Here is a 15123-nt window from a genome sequence, read left to right as displayed (position 1 = left end):
ATTCCAGCGCTTTTTGTGCCAAGTATTGATTTTTTAAGGAAGGCAGCTTCAACGCGGCCTTACCTGATAGAGGGTTAAGTAATCTTAATCAATGATTGAACTCAATAAAAAACTCAAACTCAAAAATGTTTCGTACAAAATTAAACCAGAGAACGTTTATAAATCGTAAATAAACGTTCTCTGATTTAATCGCAGTTTCCAATGGACTGGTAACTCTGGTCTGTCATTTAACTGTCAAAAATTCTCTCCTGATTTACCTCTCCGGCTCCACGTGTTGTTTACCACACGCAATTAGTTTGTTCTTTATTTAAAAGTTTTAGATATTAAAATAAAAATTTTGTATACCCTTAAACCATGGGACGTAAGGCAGGTTTTGATGAAAAGCCAAAGAAGGGGCCTGGACGCAAGGCACGCAAACAAAAACCTCCCACATTTCCCAAGAAGTCTTTTGGTAAGCCTACATATTTCTAGAGCGTTGTAAATCAGCCATTAACCATTTACTTTCACAGCGCCTATTGATGACAAGGACGATAAGAAACTATCGCATCGTCAAAAGCAGCGTCAAGCGAAGAGGGTCCAAAAGAAAGAGTTGCAGAAATCAAAGCGTCAAAAACTGAAAGCTACTGCAGATCAAGGCTATAATAGCGGTGGTGAAAAACAAAGGCGTAAATACGATAGTGAAAGTAAAGATGAGGCCAGCGAGGGAGAGCATGTAAATGGTTCACCAGACGTTCAGGAAAGTAGTGAAGATGAAGAGGCCCAAAAGGCACAAAAAGTTAACTATCGTGGCAAGGGACCGATAATAAAAGGATTTACAGATGATAATCAGAAATGGCTAAAGCCAAAACAATCAAAGGAAGCAGCTAAGCCAGTCGCGAAGGAAGTCCACAAAAAAGATGAAGCGAGTGATGAAGAAGATGGCGAAGGGATGGAAGTGGATTCCGACGAAGAGCAAGAGGAGGACGATGAAGAGGTGGAAGATGAAGCTGATCAAGATGATGGCGAAGAAGAAGAAAATGAAGATAGTGATAGTGGCAACCTGAAAGTAGGGAAACTAGCCGATATCTCCGACGACGATAATGATGATGCCAACTCAGATGATGACTTTGATGTTTCTGAAGAAGAAGGGGATAATGCAGACGGTTCCGGCAGCGATGACAATGGCGAAGAAGAACCTGATGAAAATGACGAAGAAGATCTTTTACCGATCGAAAAGGCAAATAAAAAACTAAAGAAACGAGAAGCTAAGGAAGCAAAAATGGCCGCAAAAGAAATGCAAATGTCAATTGATCGTCAAGAAGTTTTTACATTCCCGGATGAAAATGACGAAGAACAGAAGGAAATAAGCCTTCAAGAAATTCAGCAACGTATTAAAGATATTACGCTTGTATTATCGGATTTCAATAAATATCGCCAACCAAATCGGTCTCGGACTGAATACTTAGATCTACTGCGACACGATCTCTGTGTTTACTATAGTTATAACGATTTTCTTATGGGAAAGTTGATGGATATGTTCCCATTGACCGAGCTTATGGAATATCTAGAAGCATCAGAGGTAAGTAAAATTTTCAAGTTAATATTTGTACAGCGATCTTTTAACTAATTCTCAATTGTATTATAAACTTAGGTTCCCCGCCCACTTACAATCCGCACAAATTCACTGAAAACTCGTCGTCGTGATTTGGCTGCTGCACTGATCAACCGGGGCGTTAATCTAGATCCCTTGGGAAAGTGGACTAAAGTCGGTTTAGTTGTCTATAGTTCACAAGTGCCGCTTGGTGCAACACCGGAATACTTGGCTGGACAATATATGATACAAGGGGCCTCGTCAATGCTACCAGTAATGGCATTAGCACCACAAGAAAACGAACGTATTTTAGATATGTGTTCAGCTCCCGGTGGCAAAGGCTCGCATATAGCTGCCATTATGAAAAACACTGGTGTTCTCTTTGCAAATGATGCAAATCGTGAACGCATAAAGGCGGTGGTAGCCAACTTCCATCGACTGGGCATAATAAATGCTATCGTTAGCTGTGAAGACGGGAGTAAATTCCGCAACTTAATGACGGGTTTTGATCGCATTCTTTTAGACGCGCCTTGTACGGGTACTGGTGTGGTCTCCAAAGATCCAAGTGTGAAATCAACAAAGGATGCAGTAGATGTGCAACGTTGCTATAATCTGCAGCGCAAGTTGCTGTTAACCGCCATTGATTGCGTTGACGCAAAATCCAAAACAGGTGGGTATATTGTGTACTCAACATGTTCGGTGCTTCCCGAGGAGAACGAATGGGTGGTTGACTATGCGCTTAAGAAACGAAATGTCAAACTAGTGTCAACTGGATTAGATTTTGGAGTTGAAGGTTTCACTAAATATCGTCAGTATCGCTTCCATCCCAGTTTGAATTTGACTCGCCGTTATTATCCGCATACACATAACATGGATGGTTTTTATGTGGCCAAATTCAAAAAGTTCTCAAATACCATACCGGCGACTAAAGCGCAACAGGAAGAAGATGAAAAGGAATTGGATGAAGCAATTCCGAACGCTGCGAAGAAGGTAAATGAAGGAGAGGGCGTTGCTGCCGAGTTGGGAGATGACGAAAATGCGCCCCGCAAACGTGTTGGTAAACGTGCTGGCAAACCAAGCCTTTCGGAAGTTGAGTTGGATTTGAAAAAGAAGAAAATTGCACTAAGCAAGTCTAAATATATTGGAAATGTATTTGAAAAGCCAGTTAAAGTACCCAAGAAAAAGAAAACGGAGGCAACGGAACATTGAATAAATTACGGAATATATGTAGATTTTATGTAAATATCGTTTATTGTAAATTATGCTTTTTAGGATTTTCACTGACTTCCAGCTTAGTTTATTTTTGGCAATAAACAGCGATATAAGGCCAATTATAGTCCCAATAGCTCGCATATTTCCTCGCATTTATTGCATGATTATTTCAAATTGTACTATTTTTTTAAACCTCATAGAAAAGTTTCAGATTCAAGCGATAGACACAAATACAAAGAGATTTGGTCTAATGATTTCATGTTGCAATTAAATTAGCTAGTAAAAGTACAGCATTTAAATTTCTTTCGAATGAAATTTTTCGTCCTTTTTGAAGAGTGAGTGGCAATCAAGGCATGTTGTTAAGTTTTTCCAAAAATTGTATTTTTCCTCGCTTATTGATACATTTTGCAATTATATACCAGATAAGGAGATAAAGAAGATTACCGGCTCTATTCTAGTTTAGGAGATCAAAAGAAGACCGCCGTTAGAAACTTAAGGGAAGTGCTCCTCTACAAATGCAATAAAATATGAAACGAAAAAAAATCTCATGATGCGATGATCAAAAAATTTGGATTTGGTATGCTCTTTGGTAGCTAAAAATATGCTCGAGTGACAAAACTCACTATATATCCACCAGAGCTGTGGCTGTTGAGCTGGTTATCCTGATAACACACTTGACTAAACACTAAAATTACAGCACTTAATCATTTCAGGAAATCGTTCGGAAAAGCATCATAAATTTTTTTTTTTCGAGTAACGGAAAAAATAATCATCAAGTGTACTCTGCGAATTTGCAACCGTGTACTGGCGTTTCCTTCCGAACCCAAGACATTTCATTGACAAGACTAGTGGTGGTAAAACTGTTGTGTCCGGGAGAGCATTTTTTGCATCAAATCTCCAACTCATTTGCTCAATAAACACATCCAACATGAGCACTAAATTTGCTCGACAGAGGGCGCCTAAGATAAGAGCGCTTGTTAGTAATTTCTTGCACCACAATATGGTGCATCCCATGGCGTAATAAACAAAATTCTGAAAAAATTCAAAGACCCGTAGCACTCTGTGTCAGAGAATTTAGAACTTTTTTCATTGCAACTATAATTTATAGGTCCGCCAAAAACCCACAAAAACCCCGAAAAATGCAATGGGGCGACCAATAAAAAATCGTTAGTATTTAAAAATGGTTAAATAGACAATTGAGTATTATTATTGAAAGTCTCGTGAAGAGAACCAGAGTTTTCCGATCGAAAAATATTGACTTTCCAGAATTCTATACCATTTCTACGAAAAAAATTTTTTGATTTCAAAATAAAAATACCCCTATTTACTTCCTCCAAAATATTTCGGAAAAATATTAAGATTTAAGCGAGCTGGACCGATTTGAAAATACCTCCAAAAATGCAATTTGTTATGAATAAAAATAGTTTTTTAAAGATGTTTTTTGAAAGAATCCCCTCAAATGACAAAATGGTTTAAGCTTAAAAAATTTAAATAAATATATAAAAAAATAAAATAAAAAAGAATTTTGAACGGAATCGCAAAGATTGGTATAAGAAAAACTTGAATAACTGAACCTAAACTCTTCCGATTTAGACTTGTGAGGTATCATTGGAAAGGTATTTTCTCTCCCTTTTTATTTCTTTTCTAATAAACTCATTCAAAGAATGAAAGAGAAAGGTAGTATGAACGAACATCATTCAAAGTTGAATTAAGATGTGTTGGTATTTAAAAAAAAAAAACAAAAACAAATTGGAACACGAATGATTTTTTCTTGCACATAAATAAAAATAGTGGGAAAATACCTTTCTACTGAGATCCCATAAGTTTAAATCAGAATAGTTTTGGCCCTGTTATTTAAGTTTTTCGTAAATCAATCTTTGAAAAAAGTAAAAATAAACAGCATCAAAAATCTCATTATTGCGATTCCGTTGAAAAGATTTTTAAAAATTTGTATCCAGATTTTTTAAGCCTAATCTGTTTTGTATTTTGGTGGACGTCTTAAAATATAATAAAATTTGTAATCCCGGAGGAAAAACCGCAACTTTTTCATATATATGTTGATTATGCTTTTGATTGCTTATCTCACCAACAGATAATTGATAATCCACCTATTGGTGTGATCACCAGGAAATCGTGGGATAGGTTTAATAATAATAATAATAATAATAGATTGGCGCTTACACATATCGAGCCCTAACCGCCAAAATAACGTAAGCGAATTTTTTTTCAAAATTTTCTTTTTGATGCAGAAATATTCCTAGAGCATCTAGATACATTTCTGCATCAAAAAGAAAATTTTGAAAAAAATGTCGCTTACGTTATTTTGGCGGTTAGGGCTCGATATGTTACTGTTAGTGTTTGGCCGAGTTTGGGATAGGTTTACAAACTTGAAAAAGACTCTATAGCGACAGATCTGCTCTTAAGGGGGAAAACAGTGCTCCAGCTACTTTTGCTTAGCTCTATTAAAAGAAAAAAAGTTAAGATTTAAATCTAGTATATAAACTGCTGTTTTTTTGTTTAGTTAAATTTATTTAAATCAGTTATTTAATAATTGTTCGTTTCGTGTTACTTCATTTACATATACATACATATATTTCTATGCACTATATATTTCTTTTTCTTGTATAAATATGCACATAATTACATAAAGATTATAATTCCTAATACTACGTTCATACAAGCTATACATCTTTAGTTATTTTACATTTCAAATTATTTATTGTAATTTTATTCATCTAATTAACAATAATTATAACTACATACACTCATATGTACATACATATACTGTATGTCTATTTTATTTTGGGTGCTTTTGATATAAATATTTAAAAGAATACTAGAATAAATTTCATAGAAAATGTTTGGAAATTAATGAGTCTTTTGCCGCGCTGGAATGTATTGTAGTACAAATGTGTATGTATTCTGTGGGTATGTAAAATTATAAAACATGTTCACATGTGGTTAAATAGATTCAACTTTAAACACTTTTATTTGGCTACGCTTTTTCGTTCGTGTTCTATGGTGTACATATACTATTCATATTTATGTTATTGGTAAAAAAATGCCTATATTAAACATTGTATTAATTCTTTGTTGTGTGTGGTTTTTGTTATTATTTTGTTGTTGTTTTTACCCTGTTCGAATTACTAATCGCTATTTTGTAAAATATTACAGTTTCTTAATTAGTTTTTTTTTACTTTTTTGTAATATGTACGCAATTTTTCTCATGTTTCAAGTATACAAAATTTGTTATATACACAGGCAATATGTAATAGAGATGTATGTACATTACAGTATCGTGTTCTTAATTGAACCACATTTTGTTACAAATACACACGTAATGTTCCAATTACTCCCAGAATCAAGTTTATATTTTATGCGATATTTTATATTCGCAAATTGGCGTTGTTGGTATTATTTAACTTATGGAAGTTGGGTTTGCAATTAAGCACATTATACTGTACTTGTATTTGTGTGAATTTATTGAGATGCTTCGATTTTTAAATGTTTTACTATGGATATTTATTATTTTATAATAAACCTGTTTAAAATTTAGATTTTGTAAATTCCGTTGTTCTATTTATTTTTGCAGTTGTCGACTTTTTCTAGTTCGCTTTTTTTTATCTTAAAATCATTGAATAGTTATTTTTGTACATTTGGGATTTTAAATTGAGCGTATACACTTTTTTTTTGTTTTCAACAACTTTTTGTGAATTTACATATTCTGCTTAGTGTAGTAGAGTGCATCTCAGATTAACCAAAAATTTTTTTGTTAAGAAAATTATAATTAAAATTCATATTCAGGAAATAAAATAAAGTTAGAGCAAGTAGTAAACCAAAATCCAAATAAAAAAATTCAATACAAAAATGCAAGTAAATGCTAAGCAAAAAATAAAACTGACTTCAATTTTCATACACAAATTCAAGATTATCGTTGATTTCTTCATGATCCGATGATCGGATTTAAACCAAATTAGTATGGGACCACCTATGAGGTAACATCTTTCCTTAAAAAAAAAAAGTTATGCGGTATCATATGCCCATAAAAAAAAATTTCCGACGAATTGATAACTTTTTCCTTTTTGTGAAGTCGGTTAAAATAGAATAGAAAAACAATAAAACTTAGGGATGGAAAATTTCAAATTGTGTTAAACTGGAATTTGCGTTGCAGTTAAGTTTTTGGAAAAATGCACTTTTTTATATTTCTTTTAAGTAAAACTGTGCATTCCTTGTGCGAGTATTAAGTTCCCATATTAATTTAAACCCGATAAACTAACTAATCGATAAACTAACTAATCGAATCAGTCGCGTACTAGGCTAGGATTGACAAAAAAATGGGCTGCCCCTAACATTATTTGAAAGGCCGTTCACACCAGGCGACTATTGCTTTCAACTCAAAGTTGCCTGGAAAATCGCCTCATGTAAGTTGGATAAATCAATGTAATTTTTTCTGGAATCTTCTGGAAATTTATGATATCTTACACTTTTTTGGGGGTCGAGGAATTAATTTTTAGATGTTTACGAAAGTTTTGAAAAACTGACTGAGTTACTAAAAAGTTTAAGAACTATGTTTTATTGCTTCCAATTTTCGGGGCATTTTCTTTATTAGTTAGCCGTGTATGTTTTATAAGGGTTTCTATTTTGATTGTGCACAAAGTTTTTTTTCCCTATGTACAACTTTATAAATTTATAGAAAGCTTAAAAAGGCTATGTGAATTATAGCCAGGTCCGTCTAGAGGGATGGGGGTTTCCCCCGTGCCCGGATTTTCAAAGCGGCCCGCATTTTTCTGAAAATTAAGTAGGAAAATAAAAATTTTAATATTTTCCAAACCTGATAAATTTTATTATTTAACTTTCACATAAATAGTTACGTTTTTAAATTAAAGAAGCATTTTGACTTAAACAAGAAAACCTACTTTGCGTATTCCATTAACCTGCGTAGCAAAAACAATTCTCTTTAGACGAAGTTTTTTAACGAGTGAAAACGTTGGAAATTCGTTTAAAAAGGAAACCTTATTTTGTGAGGGTCCGGGCAGATATTTACTCCCGGGCTGATTATAGCTTTCACTCATTGAGGATAAAAAGTTCAAACGGAAAAGAAGGTAGATAAAACCAAAGGTAGATAAACAAGTTTGGTTTTTATCGAGGCAACAGAATATCTCAAGAAACAAAGGGATCGATTTTGTCCGAATTCTGTTTGATTTCCCAATCGAAATCTGTCGAACACGCGCGGTCACAGTTTTTGACAAGCGGAAAATATGATGTTTTTTGTTTGTTTTTGATTGTGAATTTTAATATAATAATTACACAGTGATGCAAAAAAACTCACGAAACACACCCGAAACAAAACTTAGTGTAGATTGAAGGTAGGGTCGAGTGCAACACGAAAATAGGTTTCTTTTAGTTCCTGAATTTTTTGTTTTATTAAAAAAAGCCTTATTTTCATTCCAGATGCACTTATATATTAACAGGTTGACTATTTTTCATCCGATTTTAAAAATCAAACATTTTTTGAAATGGGAATTTATAGACCTTTAAAATGAGGTATAAGAATATATTCCTGGCTTGCTGGGAATTTTTGTTAGGTAAACTTTTGAAAAGCAACTATTTTTATTATATTTTTCCGCTTTGACCATCTCTACTTTCAAAAACTTTTATGAAAGTTGCCAAATATGTAGTATTTATCTAAAAGTACACTTATTTTCAAATAAACTGATAACTCGCCTAATGCAATTGAATACAAATTGTTTATACATACAATGACTCGTTTGCAAAAACTTGGCAAAACTACTTTACCGATCTCAACCAAATTTGATACACACGTGGTGCTTAGCCTCCTAAGCACCGTTTTGAAATTTTTTGAAATTGTTTTGGGTGTATTTTGTGATTTTTTTTGTAGCAACCGTTATTTATTAAGTTACATTTAATCGTATGAAATGGTAAGTTTCCAACTGAATCCTCCAAGAAGAAGGTACTAATCGAGTGTAAACAAATTTGAGGAAAATTTTGAAAATCAAAAATTAGAGAAGAAGCTTAAGTTTCATTTAATGAAGGGTACGTAATTTTTTTTTAATCAAATGGGCTGTAAAAAAAATCTAGATTTTATTTTTTACAACATTTGTTCTGCAAACTTTTTTTGTAAAATACGAAAGTTTTTTTTTTTTAATTATTGCAAATGCGTATTCACACAATTTTGTTTTACAAAGTACTGTATACATACATATAAAGAAGGAGGGTAACGCGACCATGCATTTCAAATTGTAGCTTTTGCTGCACATCCGCATTTTACTAGGTGTTCAAAAACATCAATTAGATAGCCTTAGTTTAAGTGATCGGCAAGGTGTTCCAAAAGTGCCCTATGATGAATTTTTATTTTGCTCCAAATGCCCACAATGTTTGTTAGCTTGGGCTATTCGGCTTTTAAAACCTGGTTTTATTGCATTTTTAAAACGAACATCTAATTCACAATCGGCTGTGTTTTAAAGGACGGCAAACAGGTTTTCACGGTTTTTGATCTTTATATCTACTAATTCTGAAGGATATTCTTAAATTTCACATGTATCTTAAAGCGAATCATGCTCCACTTAGGTTGGCATTATAGAAGTTCCAATAAACATGCTTATTTATTTGCAAATTACATATATCTGTATTTGAGAAATAACATAATACTTGGGAAGTAACGTTAAATAAATACAAATATCCATATTATAGCAGTGGCATCGCTTTTTCAAGTGAGCCTGGTTTTAAGTGAGTAGGACAATTTAAAACACCTAAAAAGGACACCTTGCTATTACCCCTCCTTAAAAAAAGGAGGTATGAATTATATAAATTTTTACCCATGTATATTTTAACGAACCCATAAAAAAAAATACGGGTGTATAAAATATTGTGTTTAAGTGCATTGCGTTACCATTTAATATACAAGTACCTCTTAGTATATGTAATTATATGAATTTTGTAAATTTAGCTTATCATTTATCAGAAATCTTATACCAAAAAGAGCACTGACTTTAGTACTGTTTTAGAATACGGCCTTTTTTCCCACATCACTTTTTCTTCCTTAAATATGTATGTATTGTTTGAAATAAGTATTTATCATTGATTAATAAATAATACAACCCGTTTTCATAAAAAAATACCAAAAATAGCATTTTTCCCTCTTACTAGTGTATCTACCCCTTTTCGAATTTTCTCAAAACTGGTGAAACTCTTGTGATCGCCACAAATTTGTTTCCATACACTTTATTACTAACGGGTCGCTTTGACTTTATTTCTAAAATTTAATTTAGACTTACACTTTTTCACCGCTATCATAATGCAGATTGCTTTTTTAGAAGCTTTTTATGACAGAAATAGTACGAGGGTTAATAAACAAGCCATTAGGTTTCGCAACATTAATGCCATTTGGGTCGACCTGACGTTGGCATCGTAAAATATGAAATTTTTTAGCATTAACGGGCTCAGATTGTTTTACAGTAAGAGCGGTCTTTGTGTTGTTTACAGTTACTTCAAAGTTTCAAGTACTTACACTGAGAGAAAAATCTACCAAAAATTGGTTAATATTATCAAATTCAAACTTGAAAAGGAATCAACGTGATTTTTGGTTAATATTAATAATGCCTTGGTTGATATTTTCAACAATGATTTGGTAATATTAACCACAATTTTGTTTACATCAACCAAACTTTTGGGTGGCGATTTTTCGTTTGTATACGTTTGTGTTCTGCACTTCACTGATGATTTTTCATAACTCGAAGATGCAAAAAAAAATTTTATTATCATTTTAACACGTTGCCTCTGGCGGGATTAGCAAATAACACCAAGCATCTTGTAGCAAGAGGCTCGCTATATAAGCGTGTATCCGGTTGAAAAACACCCATGCCACTAAAGGTTGCGCGCTGGGATTGGTACCCGCAACGTAAAAACGCCTTCTAATGAAAATATCGAAATGGAATCGGTTTTCGAGCCTCGCTTACGAAAAAAGGCCTAAGAAATAAGAACAAAAGTCTGGGGAATGTTTTGCTAGAAAAAAAAAAAACAAGAACAACAACCTTTTGAACTTAACGTTGAGAATAATGAGAGGGGCGTCTGGGTGATAATATGAAAAATCGTTTCAGTGAGAACCATGATTGTTAATTCTAAGCCAGAAGAAAGCTGGCTCATCTCAACTTCTAGATCGTTTATCATCAGAGTGAACTGTCCATTTATGGAGCAATTTTTCATTTTCTGTGCAAGAAAAATTCGTGTCTTAAGTATTTCGTTTGCTTAATCTATATATTAATACGCTAACGAAATCCCACACAAATCTATTCCTCCCCACTTCTCCTTGTTTCTCAACCGATTTCAATGATTATTATCTTGCCTGAAAGGTAATTCAAAGAAGAGGTGCGAAATGGAATCGAGCTTCAAATTCGAAATACACGTTACTAGCATTAAGAGCACAATAGACCACTGGGTCGCAGTGCATTACTCATTTTAATATCTGAGAGAAATACTCCTGGGATTGGTGACTGCAGAGCCGAGCCGATGAATGCCTCCTTTGATTTCACCATCTACTATCTATATATTAATTCGATAACGGATTCCTATACAAATCTTTTTCTTCCTACTGCACCTGTGAGCTGTAAAATTATTTAACAGAATTATGTATATCGCTCAACCAAACAATATTAGTAACCTAGACTATTAAGAGGGCCGGTAGATCTGAAAACGGCACGAGCAAAATGAAAAAGTGTGTTAAAAATGTGGGTTGGTCGAATTTCGACAACTCGGCGATACTAGTTTGCATAAATATCTCTAAGTTCTTCTTTGATTAATTTAAATATACAAATATTTCAAACTAATGCAGCGCTACGAGAAAAATTTTGCTCACGCTTTCATTGTCCGCGAATAGTCTAGTGAATATTTGTTCCCATTTCGTTCCCTGTCAGAATGTTTCTGAGACTTTAGTCCCCACATTATTCTTCGAGACAAAGTTACGGAGACTTCTTCGCATTTTGTTTTCTTAAAAATATTTCCAAAAGTGTTGTTTGCATTTCATCAGCTTTGGGAACATTCCCAGGGTTTTGTTCTTATATAAGTAATTCCCGTTGAGAACGTTCTTCAAAGTTTTATTCCCACTTTCGTCCTTGTGAAAACACCCCCGCAAGTTTTTTTCTCATTTCGGTTTGGGTTTTTAAGCGTTCTTGGGAACAAACCTACGAGAACGACATTTAGTTTCGATCATATATTTTGTTCTCAATCGCTTATTATTTTGTCGTCTAGCCGAAAGTATGAAAATGCAATAGGAAATACCCATACCCAAATATATGTATGTATGTATGTATTTACATATCGCTCATTTACTTCAATAGTGTCACAACTCAATAAACGGTAACTCGAGAAAACCCACTTTAAAGTTTTGAATTTACATATTTACTCCCATAGTGAAAATGAAAATATATTTTGTTCTAGTGAGATACTGGTAATCCATGATTCAATAATACAAGGTTATGTAATTTGTGACAGCTAAAATTTGACACTCCTTCATCTAGATTTGTATCTTGGAAGTAGGAGAAAGGGGAAGAATGAGATCGCCTTTTGAGAAAACGGTAGTAGAAAGGTACTACAAAAAGTACGCAAAGTATACAATTAGAAGTAAAATGTGTATTATTGGGCGCGTCTCTAAGATGCAACTGTTTACCTCAACTGTTGCTGAAATGCTGTCAACTGTTGAGTTCAACAGTTACGTCTTAGAAACGGTATGATACACAAACTGCCAAAACATTTGTAAACAAGCAAAATTAAATAAAACAGCTCAAAAATAAAAAAATATTAAGCCAAAAATATGGATAGCACAGGATTTATAATGGAGTTTTTTTTATTTTATTTTTAATAAATGTATTTGTACGTGTATTTTACTTTATTAACAGCCAGTTTCGCCAGCAATTTACAGACAAATTATTTATTTATTTGAATTTTCTATGAAAACTGGCGGAAGGGAAACGTCATTAGCCGTGTTTTATTTGTCCAGAAATTTAAGCTATTAGCTTATTTTGTATGGAGGACTTACCCGCTTGTATATTGAACAAGAGGCATTGCCATTCAGCATCAGAAATTTTCTCCTTCAGCCAATCAGAAAGAGGCAAAAACTTACTTTGACACTATTTGCAGTCAAACAACTCAAAATTAGGCTAACATAGGAAATAAGCTATTTTCGTTTTATTTGACCAAGATTTAGCTATTTGCTTGTTGAATGGTTGAATAAAACATGCCTATTTTTGACTTATATATGTAAATTGTTGACTTCATGTAGCGAAATAATTTTATGATGGAAAAAATGGCGTAAAGTTGTCAACCGTTGAGCTGAGCGGAACTACTCAACTGTGCGTTTCTGAAACAAACACTCAACAGTTTAGCAACAGCTACGTCTTAGAAACACGCCCATTAATTCTATGCGAATTCGCAATATATTTGGTGTTTTAATGGAAATACTAAACAGTACATAAAAATATGCATTTTTGATTTCAGTTATCGTCATTTCCTGGAAGAAATCTACCGACCGTTCAGCTATGCGTTTTTGCAAATGCAGATCAATATAACTCTTTATGCTCATTTCGACCATGCCAAAATTATTTGGCGCAAGTGAAAAATGAAGACGTTCTAGAAGGTTAAAGTAATATTTTAGATTTTTTAAATATTAATATCTTATGGACCAAATAACCGATTAAAAAACTAATGACGTCACCATGAAGATAATTAATTTGTCTTTCAGCTGATGTACACAATTTATAGCTTTTTGTATTTTTAAACCAAACCCACTAAAAAACGAACAAATGTAATTTTTTCATGAAATAACCTTTTTTGAAAAAAACTGCATAATTAATGGTAAAGAAATTTATATTATTTAGAAAGTACAAGTTACTACCTTTAATTCGATATTACATATTTTGTCATGATCTACTTTTGGGTTTCAACAATTTAGTGATAATAAAAAATACAAGTAAACAAAGCAAATAAACCTCTTATATCTTCTTTCTTTTTTACCTGCGCCAAATAAGTGTGGTATCGTTGAAATCAGCGTAAAAAGTTCTATCAATCGGCATTTTTGGTTATTTTATAGCTAAACGGTCGCTATTCTACACTTGTTCTAGAAAATTACGCAAACGAAGGTGATGCTAACGAATATTTAGTATGAAGAATTGTTGGTTTTACTACTAATTTCACTAGAAACTGTAGAGTAAGCAACATTCTGTACATGTAAAGGAGCCGATTTTATGTGTGGAAGCGAGAAGGCTGTTTTATTACAAAACCTTTCTATTATTGAATCATGCTGGTAATCGATGCAGCTATGAAATTTTTATACAATATAGAAGAAGAGGTAGCCGTAATATCCGCATCCTCAACTCAAAATTTATATTTTTTAATTATGAAACTATTGGAAGTGAATGAGCGATATATACTCTCATGCATTGACATTTCCGATGTAAAAGATTTTCGGTTTGAGTTCGTACCGTTGTTGAAAAAAAACCTATGAAAAATTTAGTGCGTTTTAAATTTTTATTACAATTTATTTTGTTCAAATTATTTTTAAGATTTCAATAGCTTACTCAATAATATATTGTAGTGTTTGTTTTTGTTTAAAAATTTTGGTACAATGATAATACTTATAGCTTTTACTACATATACAATAATCTCCATCGGCATGTTTCATACATACATATATCATTTTGTAATAACTTTTGCCGACCATTATTTGCCGAATGCCATTTTTTATACAAAGTTGTCACATATTTTTCACTTATTGGTTCGTTATTTTTTATTACTTTTTGATTTATGTTTATTATTGTTAATACTAATGCTGATATATAAATATTAATTATTATTTATTTACAGATATTGCCATAAAAAAGTTTAGGTTATTTTGATTATTTGTGATGAAGTGATTAAAATTAATGAAATTTTTAATTATGTCATAACTCTTTGTTAAATTTAATGAAAATTAACTTAGCAGTAAACACAACTTAAAGTTATAAAAAAATAGTTTAACATAGAATTTGTGCTTTAAAAGCTTCTAAAAATTATTAATTTTTGTATAATTGTATATAGTTTACATTGTATAAACTTAAAAAAATTACTAAATATAAGTTTGCGTATATTTTTGGGTATGTCTTTTCATCGCCTCAACAAAAAATAGGAACTAAAAGCACCAAAAACTAAAATGGTTCATAATTATAAGGTTACAGTGGAGCGAAATAGCATTTAAAGCGAAAGTATTTAGCAGAATATTCAAGAGCACTACTAGCAAGTGAGCAGTTTCTTATAGTTTTTTATACAAGTTTTATGCAAGTAAATTTAAAAAT

At 32.6% G+C, this 15123-nt stretch overlaps 1 protein-coding gene across 1 annotated transcript; it reads left to right on the top strand.

Annotated features, from left to right (window-relative positions):
* The first annotated feature begins 243 nt into the window (after positions 1-243).
* Positions 244-2934, top strand: LOC118744483 (25S rRNA (cytosine-C(5))-methyltransferase nop2). Its single transcript, XM_036477525.1, has 3 exons — positions 244-451; positions 510-1558; positions 1631-2934. Exons 1-3 carry the CDS (start codon positions 355-357, stop codon positions 2777-2779), a joined length of 2295 nt encoding a protein of 764 aa, XP_036333418.1. The 5' UTR covers positions 244-354; the 3' UTR covers positions 2780-2934.
* Positions 2935-15123: the final 12189 nt, after the last annotated feature.

Source organism: Rhagoletis pomonella, unplaced genomic scaffold (genome assembly GCF_013731165.1).
Source record: "Rhagoletis pomonella isolate Grant_MI unplaced genomic scaffold, Rhpom_1.0 Rhpom_scaffold_00008, whole genome shotgun sequence".
NCBI classification, from domain to species: Eukaryota; Metazoa; Arthropoda; class Insecta; order Diptera; family Tephritidae; genus Rhagoletis; species Rhagoletis pomonella.
The sequence above is the reverse complement of the archived record's forward strand: the minus strand, read 5'-3'. Positions and strand labels throughout refer to the sequence as shown.